The sequence below is a fragment of the Lagopus muta genome, chromosome 22 (genome assembly GCF_023343835.1).
Source record: "Lagopus muta isolate bLagMut1 chromosome 22, bLagMut1 primary, whole genome shotgun sequence".
NCBI classification, from domain to species: domain Eukaryota; kingdom Metazoa; phylum Chordata; class Aves; order Galliformes; family Phasianidae; genus Lagopus; species Lagopus muta.
Window position 1 is genome coordinate 4,182,905 of NC_064454.1, and position 15,863 is coordinate 4,198,767.

Here is a 15,863-nt window from a genome sequence, read left to right on the forward strand (position 1 = left end):
CCCCTTTAAGATGTGGGATCTCCGTGCCAGGGCCTGACCTCGGCATCCTCAGCTGAGCTGGATTAACGGGGCAGAGGGAAGGGGCCCACCGAGGGGAGCAGGGCCTCCCAGGGCTCCCCACACAGCCATAGGGCTCTGTGGGGCTGAGCACACGTGGGCACAGCCAGCACTGGATGCGATGGGAGCATCCAGAGAGCAGTGGGTGGAGGGATATGCAACCATGCAGCGGAGCAGAGCACTTTGGGGGGGCTTTTAAGTGCTCTGTACCAGGAGTGCTGCTACCATGAAGGACTTCACCGAAATCACGCTTTGCCCCGAGGCTCTGGAGCGCAGCAAGGTAGGGCTGGGGCAGGGGTGCCACCCGATGGGTCTCCACAGTGCAGTCCCCACAGTGCCACGCACCATTGCTTTCGTTCAGACTGAGTTCTGCAACCCCGTCTTTGAGGGAGAGGAGCCCCTGGCAGTGCCTCCAGCTGAGCAGCCAACAGACGAGGATGGGGTGGGAGCCACATCACCCCAGGATGCCCTCGGTACCTGCATGGAGTTTGTACATGCACCCGTGTCCATGGGGCCACTGGGAGCCCAGCCATGGGGTGCTCTCTGTGGGGGTGTGGGGATGCGTGGGGAGTCGCTGGCATTCTGGGGACGAGAGGCTGGGCTCGGGGGGTGGCACAGGGCTGGGGACACGGCAGCACCCCGCTCTGCCCTCTCTCCTCGCCCTCCCCAGGCCGGCAGCTCTGGGTGCAGGCGGGCTGGCAGTACCGTGCCGACTGCAGGTTCACCTGGCTCTGCGTGGCTCTGATGAGTGCTGTTCTCCTCTTCCTCATCGCCCTCCTGCTGGGCATCGTCATCCACCGTGAGTGCTGTGAGCAGGGAGAGTGGGGGGAACGTGCTGTGACTGGGTGGGCTTCCAGAGCTCCCTCCCCACACTACATCCATCCCCCTTGGTGCAGAGCTGACATCCCCGCCACCACCTCACTCCCTGGCTGCAGCCCTGCCCGCCCGCAGCACCGCCACCACCACTGTGGCACCCAGCCAGAGAGACCCCCAGGACCCCAAACCCTCCCCCCCAACCCATGGCCGACCACCTGCAGCCAGCACTCCGGCACCAGGTAAGTCCCCACACGGGGGACACACCATGGAGGCCATGTCCCCATGTCCCTTAACCCAAACCCATTTGTAATATGCAGCGTGCGGTGGGACCCTGCGTGGCCCCGAGGGCTCCTTCAGCTCCCCCAACCACCCCAACCCCTACCCACCCCATGCTCTCTGCATATGGCACATCGAGGTGGCAGCTGGCATGGCCATCCAGCTGACAGTGGATGTGTTCAGCGTGGAGGGCACCGCCTCCTGTCTCTTTGACCGGCTGGAACTCTATGAGGAGCAGGGGACCCGGGGGGGCACTGCCAGGTAGGGCTGTGTGTGCCCAAGGAGGGGGTGGCATACCCAGGGCTGGTGCAAGCAGCGCTGCTACCCCCACTGTGCCCCCAGGTTCTGTGGCAGCGTGGTCCCCCCAACCTTCAACAGCATCTCCAACCACCTGCGTGTCACCTTTGTCTCCGATGGCAGTGTGGGGGCACCAGGCTTCAGTGCTCGGTACCGTGCTGTGGCCCCCAGTGAGAGTGAGTACATCATGTGGGTTGGCCTCAAAATACCCAGGGGTATGGATGTGGGTATGGGTATGGATGTGGATGTGGGTATGGATGTGGATGTGGATGTGGGTATGGATGTGGGTATGGATGTGGATGTGGATGTGGGTATGGATGTGAGTATGGGTATGGATGTGGATGAGGGTATGGATATGGTTATGGGCATGGATGTGGATTTGGGTATGGATGTGGATTTGGGTATGGATTTGGGTATGGGTATGGATGTGGATGTGGGTATGGATGTGGGTATAGGTATGGATGTGGATGTGGGTATGGATTTGGGTATGGGTATGGATGTGGATTTGGGTATGGATGTGGATGTGGGTGTGGATGTGGGTATGGGTATGGATGTGGATGTGGGTATGGATGTGGCTATGGGTGACCAGCCCAGACACCTGCACTCGCTCCGCAGAGAGCTGTGCGTGGGATGAGCACTTTTGTGACCAGGGGCTCTGCATCCACCTGGGCTTTGTCTGTGATGGGTTCCACGACTGCGAGGATCGGAGCGATGAGGCCAACTGCAGTGTGAAGCACAAAGGTGGGATGGCAGCGTGTGACACCCCCCCCTCTCTCCCCCCAGCCCCAGGGAGGTGATGGTAGAGGGAAAAGGGGGCACAGCTGCCATGTGTGTGAGTGCTGTGTGTGTCTCCAGAGTGTGGGGGGCCGCTGACTGCTCTGGAGGGGCACTTCTCCACCCCGAGCCACCCCCAGCCATACCCACACCAGCAGGTGAGAGAAGGGATGTTGGGAGGAGGAGGAGGAGGGCAGGAGGAAGGAAGGCCTCCTCCTGTCAGGGAGACCCCGTGCCCCTGCCCGGCTTCACGGCTCTCACGGCTGTCCCCATAGCTGTGCCTCTGGCAGATCTCCGTGCCCCTGGGTCACATCATAGACCTGCACTTCCACAACTTCAGCCTGGAGTCACACGAGGACTGCAGCTTTGACTTCGTGGAGGTTCACGACAGTGCAGGCACCGGGACTGCCAGCCTCATGGGCAGGTGTGGGTCCTGTGGCTCTGATGGGGAAACTGAGGCACGGAGCAGGATGCTGAAGTGAGCCAGAAGATGAGGTTTAGGGTTCTGCACACCCAATGCCATCTCTTGCCCCATCTCCCTGCAGGTTCTGTGGCCACCAGCTGCCACCCGACCTGACCTCGTCACGCCACGTCATGACAGTCCTCTTTGTGGCAGATGAAGGAGTAGCAGACACTGGATTCTTTGCCACCTACCAAGCCCGCAATGCCACAGAAAGTACGTAGGCAGGCAGGGAGCAGAGTGCCAGGGGGGGCTGTGTGGTCTCCATCCTTGTGGGTTTCCAAGGCCAGGCTCAAGGAAGCCCAGGTTTTCCCCCACGTCTGACCCTTCTTGGAGCAGGAGCTTGGGCTGGAGGTTCCCCAGCTCTGTGCCCGTGCCCATCCCCATACCCTGCTCTGGCAGAGACCTGCAGCCCTGCAGAGTTTTCCTGTGGCAACGGCGAATGTCGGGCGCTGGAGTCCGTGTGCGACGGCTGGCACGACTGCCCCGATGGCACCGATGAGCTGAACTGTACTGGGGTCTCCTACCCTGCATTTGGTGAGTGCCCACGGCTGGGGGACGCCCCCCCACAGCCATCCCACAGCCACCACCTACCCAGGTGCACACCTGGAGGCCATCGGATCCTTTGTGATATATAACCCCTAACTCAACCCTAACCCTGCACCTCACCCCTGCGCAGGCTCCATCTGCGAGCCGGTGGAGGTGGAGATGTGCCTGGGGCTGGGCTACAATGCCACCTCCTTCCCCAACATCTGGCTGGCCATCCCAGACCAGGCCGGAGCTGCCGAGGTGCTGCAAGACTACCAGGTGAGCTGCTGGGCTGCAGCTGGGTGCTCTGCACCGCACTGTGCTCACTGCTTCTCTCCTGCAGACGCTGATGGAGCTCGCCTGCTACCAGCACCTCCGCCTGCTCATCTGCAGCCTCTTTGTGCCCAAGTGCACACCAGATGGGGGTGTCCTGCAGCCCTGCCGTGCTGTCTGCCTGGCTGCTGAGCTGCGCTGCCAGCACTCCCTGGGTCTCCTCGGCATCCTCTGGCCCATCAACTGCAACATCCTGCCCGACTCCAACGACCCCGTGGAGTGCTTCCAGCCCTGAGATGGCGAGGAAAGAGGAGTGGAGGCCCAGTTCAGTGCCCAGATGCCATGGGCTTTTTGCAGGACTGAGTTCCCAGAGAGGGAATCTGAGCCCTCAGCAGCAGAGCTGTTAATGCTCCGTGAATGGAGCAGGGCTGGGCCAGGGTGAGCTGGGCTACAGGCTGTCCCCCAGCCCCAGAGACAGCAAAATAAAAAGCATGAGCAGCTGATGGAGCAGGAGGTGTGTTTGGAGAGGGTCTGCCAGATTATACTGCAGAAATGGAGGCATGGGCAGGAATAATAGAACACAGGACTGTCCCAGTTGCAGGGAGGACATGGGCTGGTTGCTGTGCCCTCAATGGGATGGGGGACCCCAGGGAGATGGATGGCTCTTGGAGAGTGTCATGCAGGCATCTCCATGGTGCAGGGAGCAGAACTCACTCCAGCCAGGGCTCTGTCCTTGCTGGCCATGCTGGCACCAAGCCACCCCACTGGCCACAGCCTGGCAACACCCTGTGGCCACAAACCAGCTGTCAGCTGGCCAAAACCAACAGCCCCTTCACACCTAGGGGAGAGCAGCCAGGTCCCATGCAAGCACCCAGCTTTTGGGTATGTGGGCCAGGAAGGCTCAGCCAGCAGTGTCACCCTCACCACTGCACCCTGCAGCATCCCTTGGATGCACTCAGTGCTGGAACAGATTCAAGGAGACCTGGGAGTGCCTTGTAAAGCCCAGCACCATCCCAGCTTCATCGCATGCCTGCAGTCTCCCTGCCTGCTGCCTGCACCTGCAGTCTGCCGCATCCCTGAACCATGCAGCACCACGCCTGCACCCTCTGCAGCCCCCACGGGTGCTCCTAGTACTGGCACTGCCACACTGTGCGTGTCTCACTGTCCCTCTTGCCTTATCCCTTCTGCCAGGGACAAAGCGCCAGCCAGGGCATCACACACCTCTGGGACTCCCGCTCCCTTCTCTAACTCTCTCGCTCTGCTTTCCCTCTGTTTTCTCTCATATTCCCCATTCCATCATGCTGTGCTGCTGCCCAGATGCCTTCAGCGCTGATGATTCTCATCCCACGCCTCCCCTCGCCCTGCTGGGCTGTTTGTCTGGCTCTCCCTTCCCCCTGCTTACAGCGCTTCCGACACCGCGGGATTATTTTTCTTTTTCCCCTTGTCTTGTAGTTTTTGGCTCCCGGGGCCCGTGATTTCCTTTGGAGTTTGGGAGGAGAGACGTGGGGAGGAGGGGGGGGGGTGGAGAGGCAGCCTCTCCTCGGGCCTTCGTCAGAGCAAAGCGGTCAGGAAGAGCCGCAGCCATCCCAGCGGAGCAGAGCGGGGCTTGGGGACAGGAGCAGGGGGACTGCGGTGAGTGGGGAGGCATGGACACAATGGGGTCCCAGCTCTGGCACTGGGACAGAAAAGAGCCACATTTCTCCTCCTTTTCCTCTTTGCTGCAGCCGTCACGTCCAGGAGAGGAGAGAGAGAAACTTCATTAGGGCAAGGCCATGGGGAAAGGGATGGGGGCTGCGCCGGGGATGGGAGGGCTGTTGGGAGGTCCCAGCACTGGGGTGGTCCCAGCACGTCCCCGTGCGATGCTGCAGCCCCGGATGGCTGTATGCAGGGAGCTGGGTGGCTCAGAGCAGGGAGCCGGCCGTGGGGATGCTGCCAAGGGCAGGGCCACGATGCAGCTGCAGCTCCCGAGCTGCCGCCCCGCCACGCACTGCTGTCTACCAAAACCACAGCCCATGCACGGTGTCACCCGTGGGCTTCCTGCCAGCAGTGCCCATCCAGCACCCAGAACCCTGTGTCGGCACGTGTGCACTGTTATTGCATCCCCTGCCTGGTCCCCTGCCTGTTTCTGGCACCAGCATCACCACCGTTTGGGTGGGCAATGGGGATGTTGCAGCAGGTGCAGGAAGCGCCTGCCAAAAAGGCAACTGGGAGAGAATTGAAGGCAGCTGCAGGGTGCCAGCCTTCTGAATGGTGCCCACAGGAGTGTAACCTGTGTCCTGTGCCCATTCCCAGCCCCTGCACGGCAGACGAGATGAAGCAGCTCTTCCTTCTCTTCCTCCTCGGGCTCATCAGCAGCTCCATGCAGATTGAAGACAACAAGATCCCCAGGCAGTGCTCAGGGCAGCCGGGCATCCCAGGCACCCCAGGCTTGCACGGGGGCCAGGGTCTGCCAGGCAGAGACGGACGAGATGGCCGGGATGGGGCGATGGGGATGCCAGGAGAGAAGGGCGAGATGGGCCCACCAGGTAAGTAAGGAATCATGTCAGTAGGGGATCCTTGCCATGGGAATGAGCTCATGTCTGAACGCTGGCATTGCCCTATATTGCCAAGCTGGGAGGAAATCCCACAAAAGTGCCCCTTTTGTGCTGCCACCACCCTTCTTCTGCATGGGTGACTCTCCAAGAGTCAGCTGCTTGCCGCCACCAGCACCACTTAGTTTCTCCCTTCCTTCCACCTCCTGCTTCAGGAACCCCAGTGTGGGTACAACACCCATTTCTTGGCTCCTGGGAGTTGATCTCCTGCCCTTGTGGGTTATGTTGCACCCCCAGATAGAGTGACAGCACCCATGGGATGCTGAACCCTGCTGGGATGGATCTAGGCAGCTGAGGTGGAGGAGCTCGGATGGCAGGGGTTGCGCTGGGGACAGCAGCTTCAAGGTTACACTGTCCCCTCTGTGATCCCTCCAGGAGCTCCCGGACCCCGTGGGGAGATGGGCAGCCCCGGCATGGATGGCATGCATGGCGAGAAGGGGGCACAGGGTGAATGTGCAGTGGCCCCCCGCTCCGCCTTCAGCGCCAAGCGTTCCGAGTCCCGCAGCCCACCACTGGCCGACCAGCCCATCCGCTTTGACGTGGTCCTGATCAATGAGCAGGGCCACTACGACCCCAACACTGGCAAGTTCACCTGCGAGGTGCCCGGCCTCTACTACTTTGCAGTCCATGCCACTGTCTACCGCTCCAGCCTGCAGTTTGACATCATGAAGAACGGACACTCCATCGCCTCCTTCTTCCAGTACTACGGGAACTGGCCCAAGCCCACCTCCCTCTCTGGGGGGGCTCTGGTTCGCCTGGAGCCTGAGGATGAGGTGTGGGTGCAGGTGGGAGTCGGGGACTACATCGGCTTCTACTCCAGCGTGAAGACAGACAGCACCTTCACTGGCTTCCTCGTCTACTCCTACTGGCAGAACTCCGCCGTCTTCGCCTGAGCGTGAGGCTGGGGATGGGGACCCCATGGGCATCCCTTGGGGATGGGATCTGGCCATCTGGAAGCCAAGATGCTCAGCATCCTCCCCTTGCTCTGCTGCGACTTCATAGCCTTGTGCCAGGCAGGGGCACGCTCTCCCTGCCACCTTATGAAGCTCTGTGCCAGAGCTAAGCGTGATTGTGGGCACCCAGCTTTGGGGCTCTATGCCCATGCCGGGGAGCTGCAGTGACCTGATGGCCACGTTGTCCCTGTGCACGCAGCACCCCCCCGGCCAGCTTCTCCCTGCGGGCTGCCTGGCCGCTGGCACGGCGAGGGGCCCGTCCTGCCAACCCCTGCCATGTCCCACAGTGAGCCCGTGTCACCGGTGTCCCCGTCCTTGCCCCTGTCCTCCAGCCGCCCCTCTCCTCCTTCACCCGCAATAAAAGGGTCTTCGTCTCTGCTCCTGCTGCTTTTCGGCCCTTTCTAGGGGTCGGAGGGGAGGCTGGCACCACTCGGGGGGCTGCACGGAAGGATGCCGGCTCGCAGCGCGGGGGACTGGACGCCAGCAGGCAGCACAGCCAGCGGGAGGCCGCTAGATGGAAGCATCGGCATCCCTTTGCCTCCTCCCTCCTTGTGAGCCTTCCCCTAAATCATCGAGGGGAGGGAGGGGTTGGGGAGGGACTCCCCGCCCAGACCCCCGATCTCGGCTCCCTGCAGTGCGCAGCGTTGTGTCCGGGGGTCGCGTCCCCGCAGGGACCCCCCCCCCCCCCTCCCAGGTGCCATGGGACAGGCTGGGAGCACCGACCTGGCTGGGGACACGGAGGTCGGGGCAGGGGGAATTGTTGCCTCCCACCGTGTCCAGGACTTCGGGAGTTCGCCAGCCCTCTCCCATCCCGGGATACAGTGTGAGAGCAGTGATCCACATGGGAGAAAGATCCCTATTTTTAGCTGTGGAACGAAGAGCTTCCTCATTCCTGCCCAAAATAGGTCCTGCGGGGATAGGGGACGAGCAGGGAGGGGGCTTTTGGCCGGGGGCCGAACTCCTTCACTCGGCAGCCGTGCTGCCCATCAGGCCGGGGACAGCGGGACGAGCAACCCCACAGCGCAAGGAGCGAACCCTGCAGACCTTGGGACCGCGCAGGGGCCCGGAGCCAAGGGAACATCGCTGCACCACGGCTGGGCACACAGAGCACAGCAGTGCTTGTGGGACCACACATAGCCCCACAGGGACTTGCAGAAGCTATGGGGGGCCAGGCGTGAGGGCTCGCTCCCCACGGGAGCCCTGCAGCTCCCTCCCAGCCCCAGCCGCAGGGTCGCGTTGCAGCGGAAGCGGCTGTTTGGGTTGAAGATGGCTTTTTCTGTAAGCAGAGCCGCTGAGGGATAAACAACGCGGCAGAGCAGATCGATGGTCGGAACTGTCTATTCTGGGAGGAGGATAATGACTTTTGTTGGGATGAGGCCAGGGGAGGTACGTGGGGGCTGGGAGCATCCTCCAGGCCCTGTCATGATGCGGGGAGCAGCGCTTGGTGCAGCAGCTCTGGGCTCTGCTCTCCTTGAGATGCTCTTTTTGGCCAGGGTGCTTTGTATGGGGTCAGTGGGGGACTGCTGGGACACCCCCCCCCCCCCCCGAGCAACATAGAGATGCCCACAGCTGCCTAGGGAGGAGGACAGGGAGGGGATAGGGTTAAGAGGAGCCACAAAAGGCTTTAGTTTGTCTCAATACCTAGCAGCCCCTAACGAGCTCCAGCAGCTGCCCCTGAGGAAGGTGTGGCCACAGCCCCTATTCCACCTGCACCCAGGTTGGGGAAGGACCATCACCCCTTTGGCCAGAAGGAGGGTGAAGCTGCTATAAGAGGAGGGTGAGCAGATAGGTCTTGTTGTACAGCTGACAGAGGTGGCAGCTGGAACAGAAATGTTTATTTAATTAGAAACAAAAAATAAAAAAGGAGAAGTGCTGGCAGCCCTTCCCGGAGCAGCACACTGCTTCTTGGCCACAGTAAGGTCACAGCCTTCAGCTGGAGGCTTGGACCCAGCAGGACTGGGGCTGCAGCAAGAGTCTGGGGTTGCCGTGTGCAGCATGCAAGAGGTGTTGGCTGTGTGTGTGCCCTGAAGCTGCAGAGGAGGTGAAGATGCCAAGTGGATCAATCGTCTTCACCGGGAGCCCAAACCTTCAACTGTAGGAGCAGAGTATGGAAATGGCTGTTCTGGTGATTCCTGGCTGACCTGGTAAGGAGTTCAACCTGAGGGAGGGGATGGGGGCTGTCCTCAATCAGGGGAGGATGAGGTGGGCAAGCAAAGGGCTCAGTGTGCAACCAGGGGGTCTATCCAGTGCATGCACACCAGCAATGCCCACACCAGCACTGTGCATCAGCTCTCCTGGCTGTGCTAGGAAATTGGCCCCTGTTGGGGTATCCAAAGTGCCTATACAGCAGCGTGGGGACAAACAGGAGGGTCCTGTGGGCTCTGTGCGTTGGTCCTTGTGGGAATAGGAACCACCTCGATATCTGGCAACAGCTCACAGCAGCAGGTGGCTGAGGAGCAAAGGTGGGTGTGCTCCTACAAACCAGAGGAGCTGAAAGAAGGGGACAAGACCAAAGGAGGACCCAGCTGGGGGCTTCAGGAGAGCGGACACTGGCTTCTTCAGGGATCTGCATGTCATGGTGAGTAGAGTGGGACCAGCAGGACCAGGGATCATCTCCAAGCTCAAGTGCTGTTTCCATCTGCACCCCAATGAGATGGAAACCCTGAGGAGGCAGCAGGGAGTTTCTATTCATGATGATACCCACAGCCCAGCTGAGCACAGCCCCGTGCAGCATGCTCTGAGCCACTAATGAGGGAGCAAAGCTGGTGCCTGGGAGCAGCCCAAAGGCCCCCCATGGTTCTGCTGCTGATCATCACCTGCTCCCTCCTCATCGGCTGGGGGCTGAGCTGCTCTGCAGTGTGTGTCTGTCATGCCAGCTCCCTGCTGTCACAAAGGCAATGGCAGCTCATTAGGGCTGGGATGCTGCAGCTGGGCAGACAAAGGGATGCCAGGGATTTTCCCAAGGCCTGGGGCAGGTTTCAGTTCAGCAAGCTGTCAACATCCCCCCCACCTCAGTGCTTTTAAGTGGGGGTAACCCAGCAGCATCACACTGCTCCCATCCTAGCAGAAGGGAATGCAGCCAGGACCTCAGACCTGTGACCGGTCTGTGAGCATCACTGCAGCCCCACACCAGCTCCATGGTGTTGGAGAAGTATCAGGACACTGCGGGCTGCCATCAGCCAGGGGATGGTTGCATTTTCCTCTTGTAATTGCTTGCTGCATGTGAGCCAAGTGCGTGCAGGACAGCTTCCGGGGGAAGGCTGTGTCCTTTACATCCTGTTCTCACTTGACCACAGGGGGATGAGGTGGCTGCATGCATCTCTGCATCCTCTGCTTGGATGTCTGCTGCACAGGGCATCATCCCTGCCATCCCCCAGCCCACCTCAGCTCTCTGAAGGCTGTGCCTCAGTTTCTCCTGGTGCAGCCGGTCCCCTGCAGGGCTTGGCAGCCCCATGCTGGCGCTGTGCCTGGCTGAGCTGCACTCCTGCAGCCTGCCTGCAATCCCCCTGTGCGACTTTTCAGCCAGGACATGAGAGTTTCCTCGTTAAAATTAGTTTGTTTGCTGCCATAGCGCTGCCAAGGCAGGTGAGTTCAGGGCAGGGTGAGCCAAAACTCCTGAGGTCTCTGCCCATCGGGGTCCTGAATGATATTTTCCAAACAGTTTGCATGGATTCTGGAGAAGCCAAGGGTGCTTAAAAGCACACAGTAGCCTGCCAAGAGCTCAGATCAGGGCCAAATGCATCTGCTCACAAGTACTTCAGCCTGTCCTGGCCTTTTTGTGAGGCAAAGTTGCCCCTGTGCTGCCTCTACCCCTAAGGATACCGGGCTGGCCAACAGCCTCTGTCACAGGCAGCAGGATGTGGAGGCACCAAGGACACATGAGAGCTTATGCATCCTCAGGCTTTGTTCTGCCAGCCTGGAAAGTCTCAGCCCTTCTGCTCTGGGCTGCTCCAGCTCTGGAGAAGCCAAACACAAATTGCTTTGGTCCAGCAGAGAGAAGCACACGCTTCTTTCCAGGAGCAGCTCAAGACCTTTTGCAAAGCAGACTGCTTTCTCTCTTCCTCACTGAGCAGCCCATAGTGACACCAGCCCAGAATCCAATCCTGTGTCAGTGATGGAGCCCAGGGGTGAGCAGAGAGGAGATCCCAAGGGAAGCCCACCCCAAGAAAGAGGCAGCAGGCAGCTTCTGGTAGAGGAAACTTTAATTTGCTTGTTTGTAGTGCAAAGAGTTAAACTTAAGGCAAAGCTTTCTCTCTTTTTTTTTTTATAAACAGGCAAAAAACAAACGGGCCCCTAAAACAGTGACTGCTACAATAATAATAATAAAAAAAAAGATTTGTAGGGAGAAATTGCAGTCTGGAGAAGATATCCTTCGTCCCCTGAAACCCACATAGGAAACATTGCACCCCAAGATCACCAGCTGGCCCCAACCAGGGGTGAGTCCATCTGAGCTGCAGGAGAAACGGCTTGGAGGTGAGGATGAAGAGACTCCAGCACACAGCAGTCCCTGCAGAGCTGCTCTCAGACCACCAGACCTCGACACAGCACAAGTTTGCAGGGCAGTCGTCTCCCAGCATGGCCTGGCCTCTCCGCTGCCTCCGTTTTGGCTTAAATTACTGATCAATTATTTGTTAGCAGGAGAATGGAGAAAGCCACGCCAGCCGCCCCCAGGCTCTTGGCTTGCAGTCGAGGAGTCAAGGCTCCTTCCAATCTGGCTCCAGCCAAAATTGGCTCTGATGCATGGCTGACCCCAGACAAGCAGCTGAAAAAGGGAAAGCTTTTTAGCGCGTGGCTCTCTTGCAGCCCAGCAGTTTCTTGGAATCGTGCTGGGATGAGGCACCTCAGCCCTCCCCAGCTAGGAATGGATGGCCTCGTCACACTTCGGGGGACACTTACATTAAACAAAATGTATTTCACATCGCAGCCAAAACAGAAGTGTAACCCTGCCCTAAACAAACGTAGCTGTGGTCCTGGTACTGCTCCGTGCACAAGTCTGCAGGTCCATTGCACTTGTGCCTGGAGCTGGAATGTCTCAGTGGGCTTCAAGGAGGATTGGGGTGTCCCCTTGACTCCCAAAGAGCCGCCCCTTCCTGCCAGCTCAGCCTGGGAAGTGGGAAATGCTCTCCAGCCTCAGGGAGCCTAAGGGCTGCTCAGGTTCTCCAGGCAACAGGTATCAAACTCCCTTCAAGCCCCTCCATGCAAGTAACACAGGATGTGCTTGCTGGTCTTGCATAGGTGTGGAAGCAGCAGCGGCACTGAGCTCTGCAGTCAGCTGTCCTGCAGGGAGATCGTGCTCATCGTGGCTCCTACTGGCAAGGGAAAATTCAGACTCCAAAGCCATAATGGCTGGGATGTTAAGGAGCCTCAGATGCCCTGCTGTCCTCCAGCTGAGAGCTGGGCTCAGCCCTTTGGTAGAAAAGCCTAAAAAGCTCAAGTGTGCTTTGCTAGAGCCTGCAAAAGGGGCGGGCGAATCCCTTCCCTGGGAGCTGCCCCACTTAAATGGCAGGAGGAAAAAAGAGTGCAAATGCAGTCCACCAGGTAGATTTTTGGCCAAGCCTTGGTAGAAAAACACTCCTTTGCCTCGCACCAGTTCCAGTAATTTCCAAGATGGCACAGCTTTTATCCTGTCATCAGCTCTGTGCTTTGTTTCAGATCACAGGCTCAAGGCAACAGGCCTTGAAACAGAAGTTGTCAAATACAACAACAGAAACAACAACAAAGAAACAACCTTTCAGCCTGCTGCACAGATCAGCTACCATGCCTGCTAGCAGGATCTACAGCCTAGTTGTGCACTGAACGTGGCTGAAAGACACCTCTGACAGCTTCTTGGTCCTTCAGCACCATCCTTAGTTCTTTGGAAACAACTCGGGGCAGCCCAGGAAAGAGCCATCGTGCGTTCCAGCATGAGGCAAGGGTTGTCTTCAATCACCTGGAAAAACAACCCAAACCACCCACAGTTCACAGGTACACGTTGAGCGTCTGGAGGATCATCTGGCGGCACAGCGGGCAGTTGCGTTGGTAGATAGCCTGCTGCAGGAGGACTTCTGTGCAGTCCTGGCACAGGCACAGGTGCCTGCAGGGCAGAAGCAGCACTGTCTTGGTTTGATCTTGACAGATGACGCATTTCTTACGTTCCTCTTGTTCTTTCAGAAGCATCCAGGGGTCATCGTCCGGAGCGCCCGCTCCATCCCCAGTCGCTGCGTTCAGCTGCTCTCTCCTTGGAGCTTTCCCCCAGGAGGTGCTCGCCTCGTCCCTGGATGCCTGCAGACGCTGCCCAGACGCAGTGCTTCGACTCGCCCCTGGATGTGCCTGCGGGACCTGCTCTGCATGTGGCTGCTCCTCCTGCTGAGCTGCAGCATGGTCGTCCCCTGCCAGCATCAGCCTGCCCAGGGCCTGGGCTGCCCCTCGCCGCTCGCTCTCCTGGTTCATCGTTCTGCCCCCTCGGCTCCAGTTGGTCACCTGCAAGCTCCAGTCCACCAACCTGCGCCAGGTCTGTGAGGTCATGGCCATGCCCAGCATCAGGACGGCCATTTGGTAAAGCCTCCACACCTCTTGCTGCAGGCGGGGATATGCAGGCAGCGTGTGAAAGTAGCCCAGCACGTGGCCCAGAAGCGTGAGGAGCAGCCCGGGGTTGAAGATGACAGCGCTGACGACAATGATGGCAAGGAGCAAAGCCAGCCCATACACGTTGACAAAGAAGATGCCAATGAGCAGCTCGGCGGTGGAGACCAGCAGCTCGAAGGCCAGCTGGCAGGGCGACCAGAGCAGGATGGAGACAGCAATGGCGCTGCTGGAGACGTGTGCCAGGAAGGCGGCCAGCAGGTCGGCAACGCGCAGCACTGGGCTGACCACCGAATCCCAGAGAGCCAGCAGCAGGGTGAAGAAGTTCTGCGTGCCCAGCAGGCACAAATTAACCATGCTGTTGACCAGGTAGGCCAGCAGGCTCACCCCGATGGCCAGCCCCTCGCCTGCCTCCCTCAGCAAGGCCTGCCCCGAGCCCAGCAGGCTCCAGAGCCCGCGCTGCAGCAGCTCCCTGCCCCGCAGCCCCAGGTGGGTCAGCAGGTGGCCCAGCACCTTCAGGCCCTCCAGGGCTGAGCAGCAGCCCCTCAGCAGGCCGCCCAGCCCCTGCACGGCCCCCAGCGCCAGCCCGCAGGCCGCCTCGGCCAGGCCGCACAGCCCGCCCAGCAGCCCGTTCCAGCAGGCCCACATCCCGGCCGTGGCAGCACCGGGGAGGCTGGCGGCGGTGGTGAGGAGCCATAGCAGCGCGGTCACCAGCGAGGACACCAGGAAGAAGTTGAGATCGAGCAGGAGGAGCAGCAGGTCCAGCGCCAGGCGCAGGCCGCGCAGCAGCAGCAGCACCAGCTCCATGGCGGGGCTGGGCCCGGCCGCAGCCCTCAGCCGAGGCCCGAGCGGGGCCCCCCCGCTATGGGCGCCGCCATCTTGTCGTGGGCGGGAACGCGGCGCTGGCCAATCGGAGGAGGGGGATGCGACGAGACTCTCTTTCCATTGGGCGGTTCGGAGGACGCGGCGGGGGGGAGGCGCCTCTGATTGGTTGTTTGCGCTATGTTGGATTTAAAGGGCCAGCGGCGCCGAGTTTAGCCCTACGAGCGGTCCCCACCCGGGGCAGGCTGCGGGGTCAAGCGTGTGATGAGTCGTGCCGGCCTCAGCGCTGGCAGCCGGCAGGTTTCCGGCAGGTTGTGACGCTCCAGCACAGGGTCAGCCAGGGCAGTGCTGCTCGCACCACATCAAGCGGTTTCCTGCACAGGTCTCAGAATAATTCCAAGGCCAGGACCAGCCCAAGGTTTGGCTAGGGAGTAGGTCTCACAGCAGGTCCTGCTTCCTGCTGAGTAGTTCCTGCCAGCTTCCAGGCTGGGCATCCCCAGGAGACAGCCTGGCCCCACTGCCTGGACGGTGACGCCAGGCAGAGGAACACCCAGCATCGTACCCAAGGCTTTTTAAGGAAGGGGAGAGCAAGTGGAACAGATGACCCATGAGAAAGACATCCAAGGCCCTGGGCAGTGCATGGATACGGGGGGAGCCCCTGAGAATAGGGTGCCTGGGTGCCCCACCTGCAACCCCCTTCCACTGCACAGCAAAGCCATGTGTCTGTCAGTCTGTCTGTCCTGCTGGCTGCTTTCAGGTCCGTTCCCTCCCTGCCTGTCTGGTTTCAGGGTTTTGGCTGTGTGTTCTCCCCTGGTAGGGTGTGTGCCGGTGTCCACGTGACAGAGCCAAGATGCTTTGAGCATTTATGGTAATGTTTGGATTTCTTATTGCTTTACCAGGAGGCAGAAAAAAAACCAAAAGGGGGTGGAGGGGGGGCAGAGCAGAAGAGCCAGGCGTGCTGTGCTTCATTCATTCCTCACTCCTTGCTATGGGGAGGGGCCCTGTGAACCCCATGCACCTGCGTCCCCTTCCCTGCTGCCTGGGGGCACAGAGAAGGGCCAAGAGCTGCAAAGCTTCTCCTTCCTTGCTCCTTTCTCCTGCAGGGATGTGCAAAGACCTGGAGGAAGAAGCACCCTGAGAGGGGCACAAGGGGCTGCAAACACCCGGGGGGGGGGGGGTAATCACTGAAACCTGTGGGGTGCTTGGCAGCCTGCCACCCCCTTGGCAGGCTCCCCCCAGCTGTCCTCACACTTGCTGGAGGTGTGGGCATGATGCCACCGCCTTGCCAGCTGTGCATGGCAGCTGCCTGGAGCAGGGCAGGCTCCTGCTGCTCAGACCTCATTCCACTCATTGAGTCAGGGCTGCGCTGTACCTTTGGGGTGTAAGAATTGGAGTGTGGGTGCATCATGCCCGGGGCTGTACTGGCACCCAGCCCTGCTGTGAGGCTGCATCACT

At 60.1% G+C, this 15,863-nt stretch overlaps 3 protein-coding genes across 3 annotated transcripts; 2 read left to right on the forward strand and 1 right to left on the reverse strand.

The window, feature by feature from the left end:
- Window positions 1–283: 283 nt before the first annotated feature.
- Window positions 284–3,776, forward strand: LOC125703535 (membrane frizzled-related protein). Its single transcript, XM_048968127.1, has 13 exons — window positions 284–337; window positions 419–530; window positions 728–856; window positions 954–1,112; window positions 1,191–1,410; window positions 1,492–2,009; window positions 2,062–2,187; window positions 2,302–2,378; window positions 2,496–2,644; window positions 2,766–2,896; window positions 3,083–3,217; window positions 3,360–3,487; window positions 3,552–3,776. The coding sequence occupies exons 1-13, from the start codon at window positions 284–286 to the stop codon at window positions 3,774–3,776; spliced, it is 2,163 nt and encodes a 720-aa protein (XP_048824084.1).
- Window positions 3,777–5,008: 1,232 nt separating this feature from the next.
- C1QTNF5 (C1q and TNF related 5) lies at window positions 5,009–7,383 on the forward strand. The gene is made up of 3 exons (XM_048968456.1): window positions 5,009–5,113; window positions 5,774–6,006; window positions 6,448–7,383. Exons 2-3 carry the CDS (start codon window positions 5,793–5,795, stop codon window positions 6,963–6,965), a joined length of 732 nt encoding a protein of 243 aa, XP_048824413.1. The 5' UTR covers window positions 5,009–5,113; window positions 5,774–5,792; the 3' UTR covers window positions 6,966–7,383.
- Window positions 7,384–11,209: 3,826 nt separating this feature from the next.
- On the reverse strand, window positions 11,210–15,520 carry RNF26 (ring finger protein 26). Its single transcript, XM_048968511.1, has one exon. The coding sequence runs from the start codon at window positions 14,391–14,393 to the stop codon at window positions 12,984–12,986; it is 1,410 nt and encodes a 469-aa protein (XP_048824468.1). The 5' UTR covers window positions 14,394–15,520; the 3' UTR covers window positions 11,210–12,983.
- Window positions 15,521–15,863: the final 343 nt, after the last annotated feature.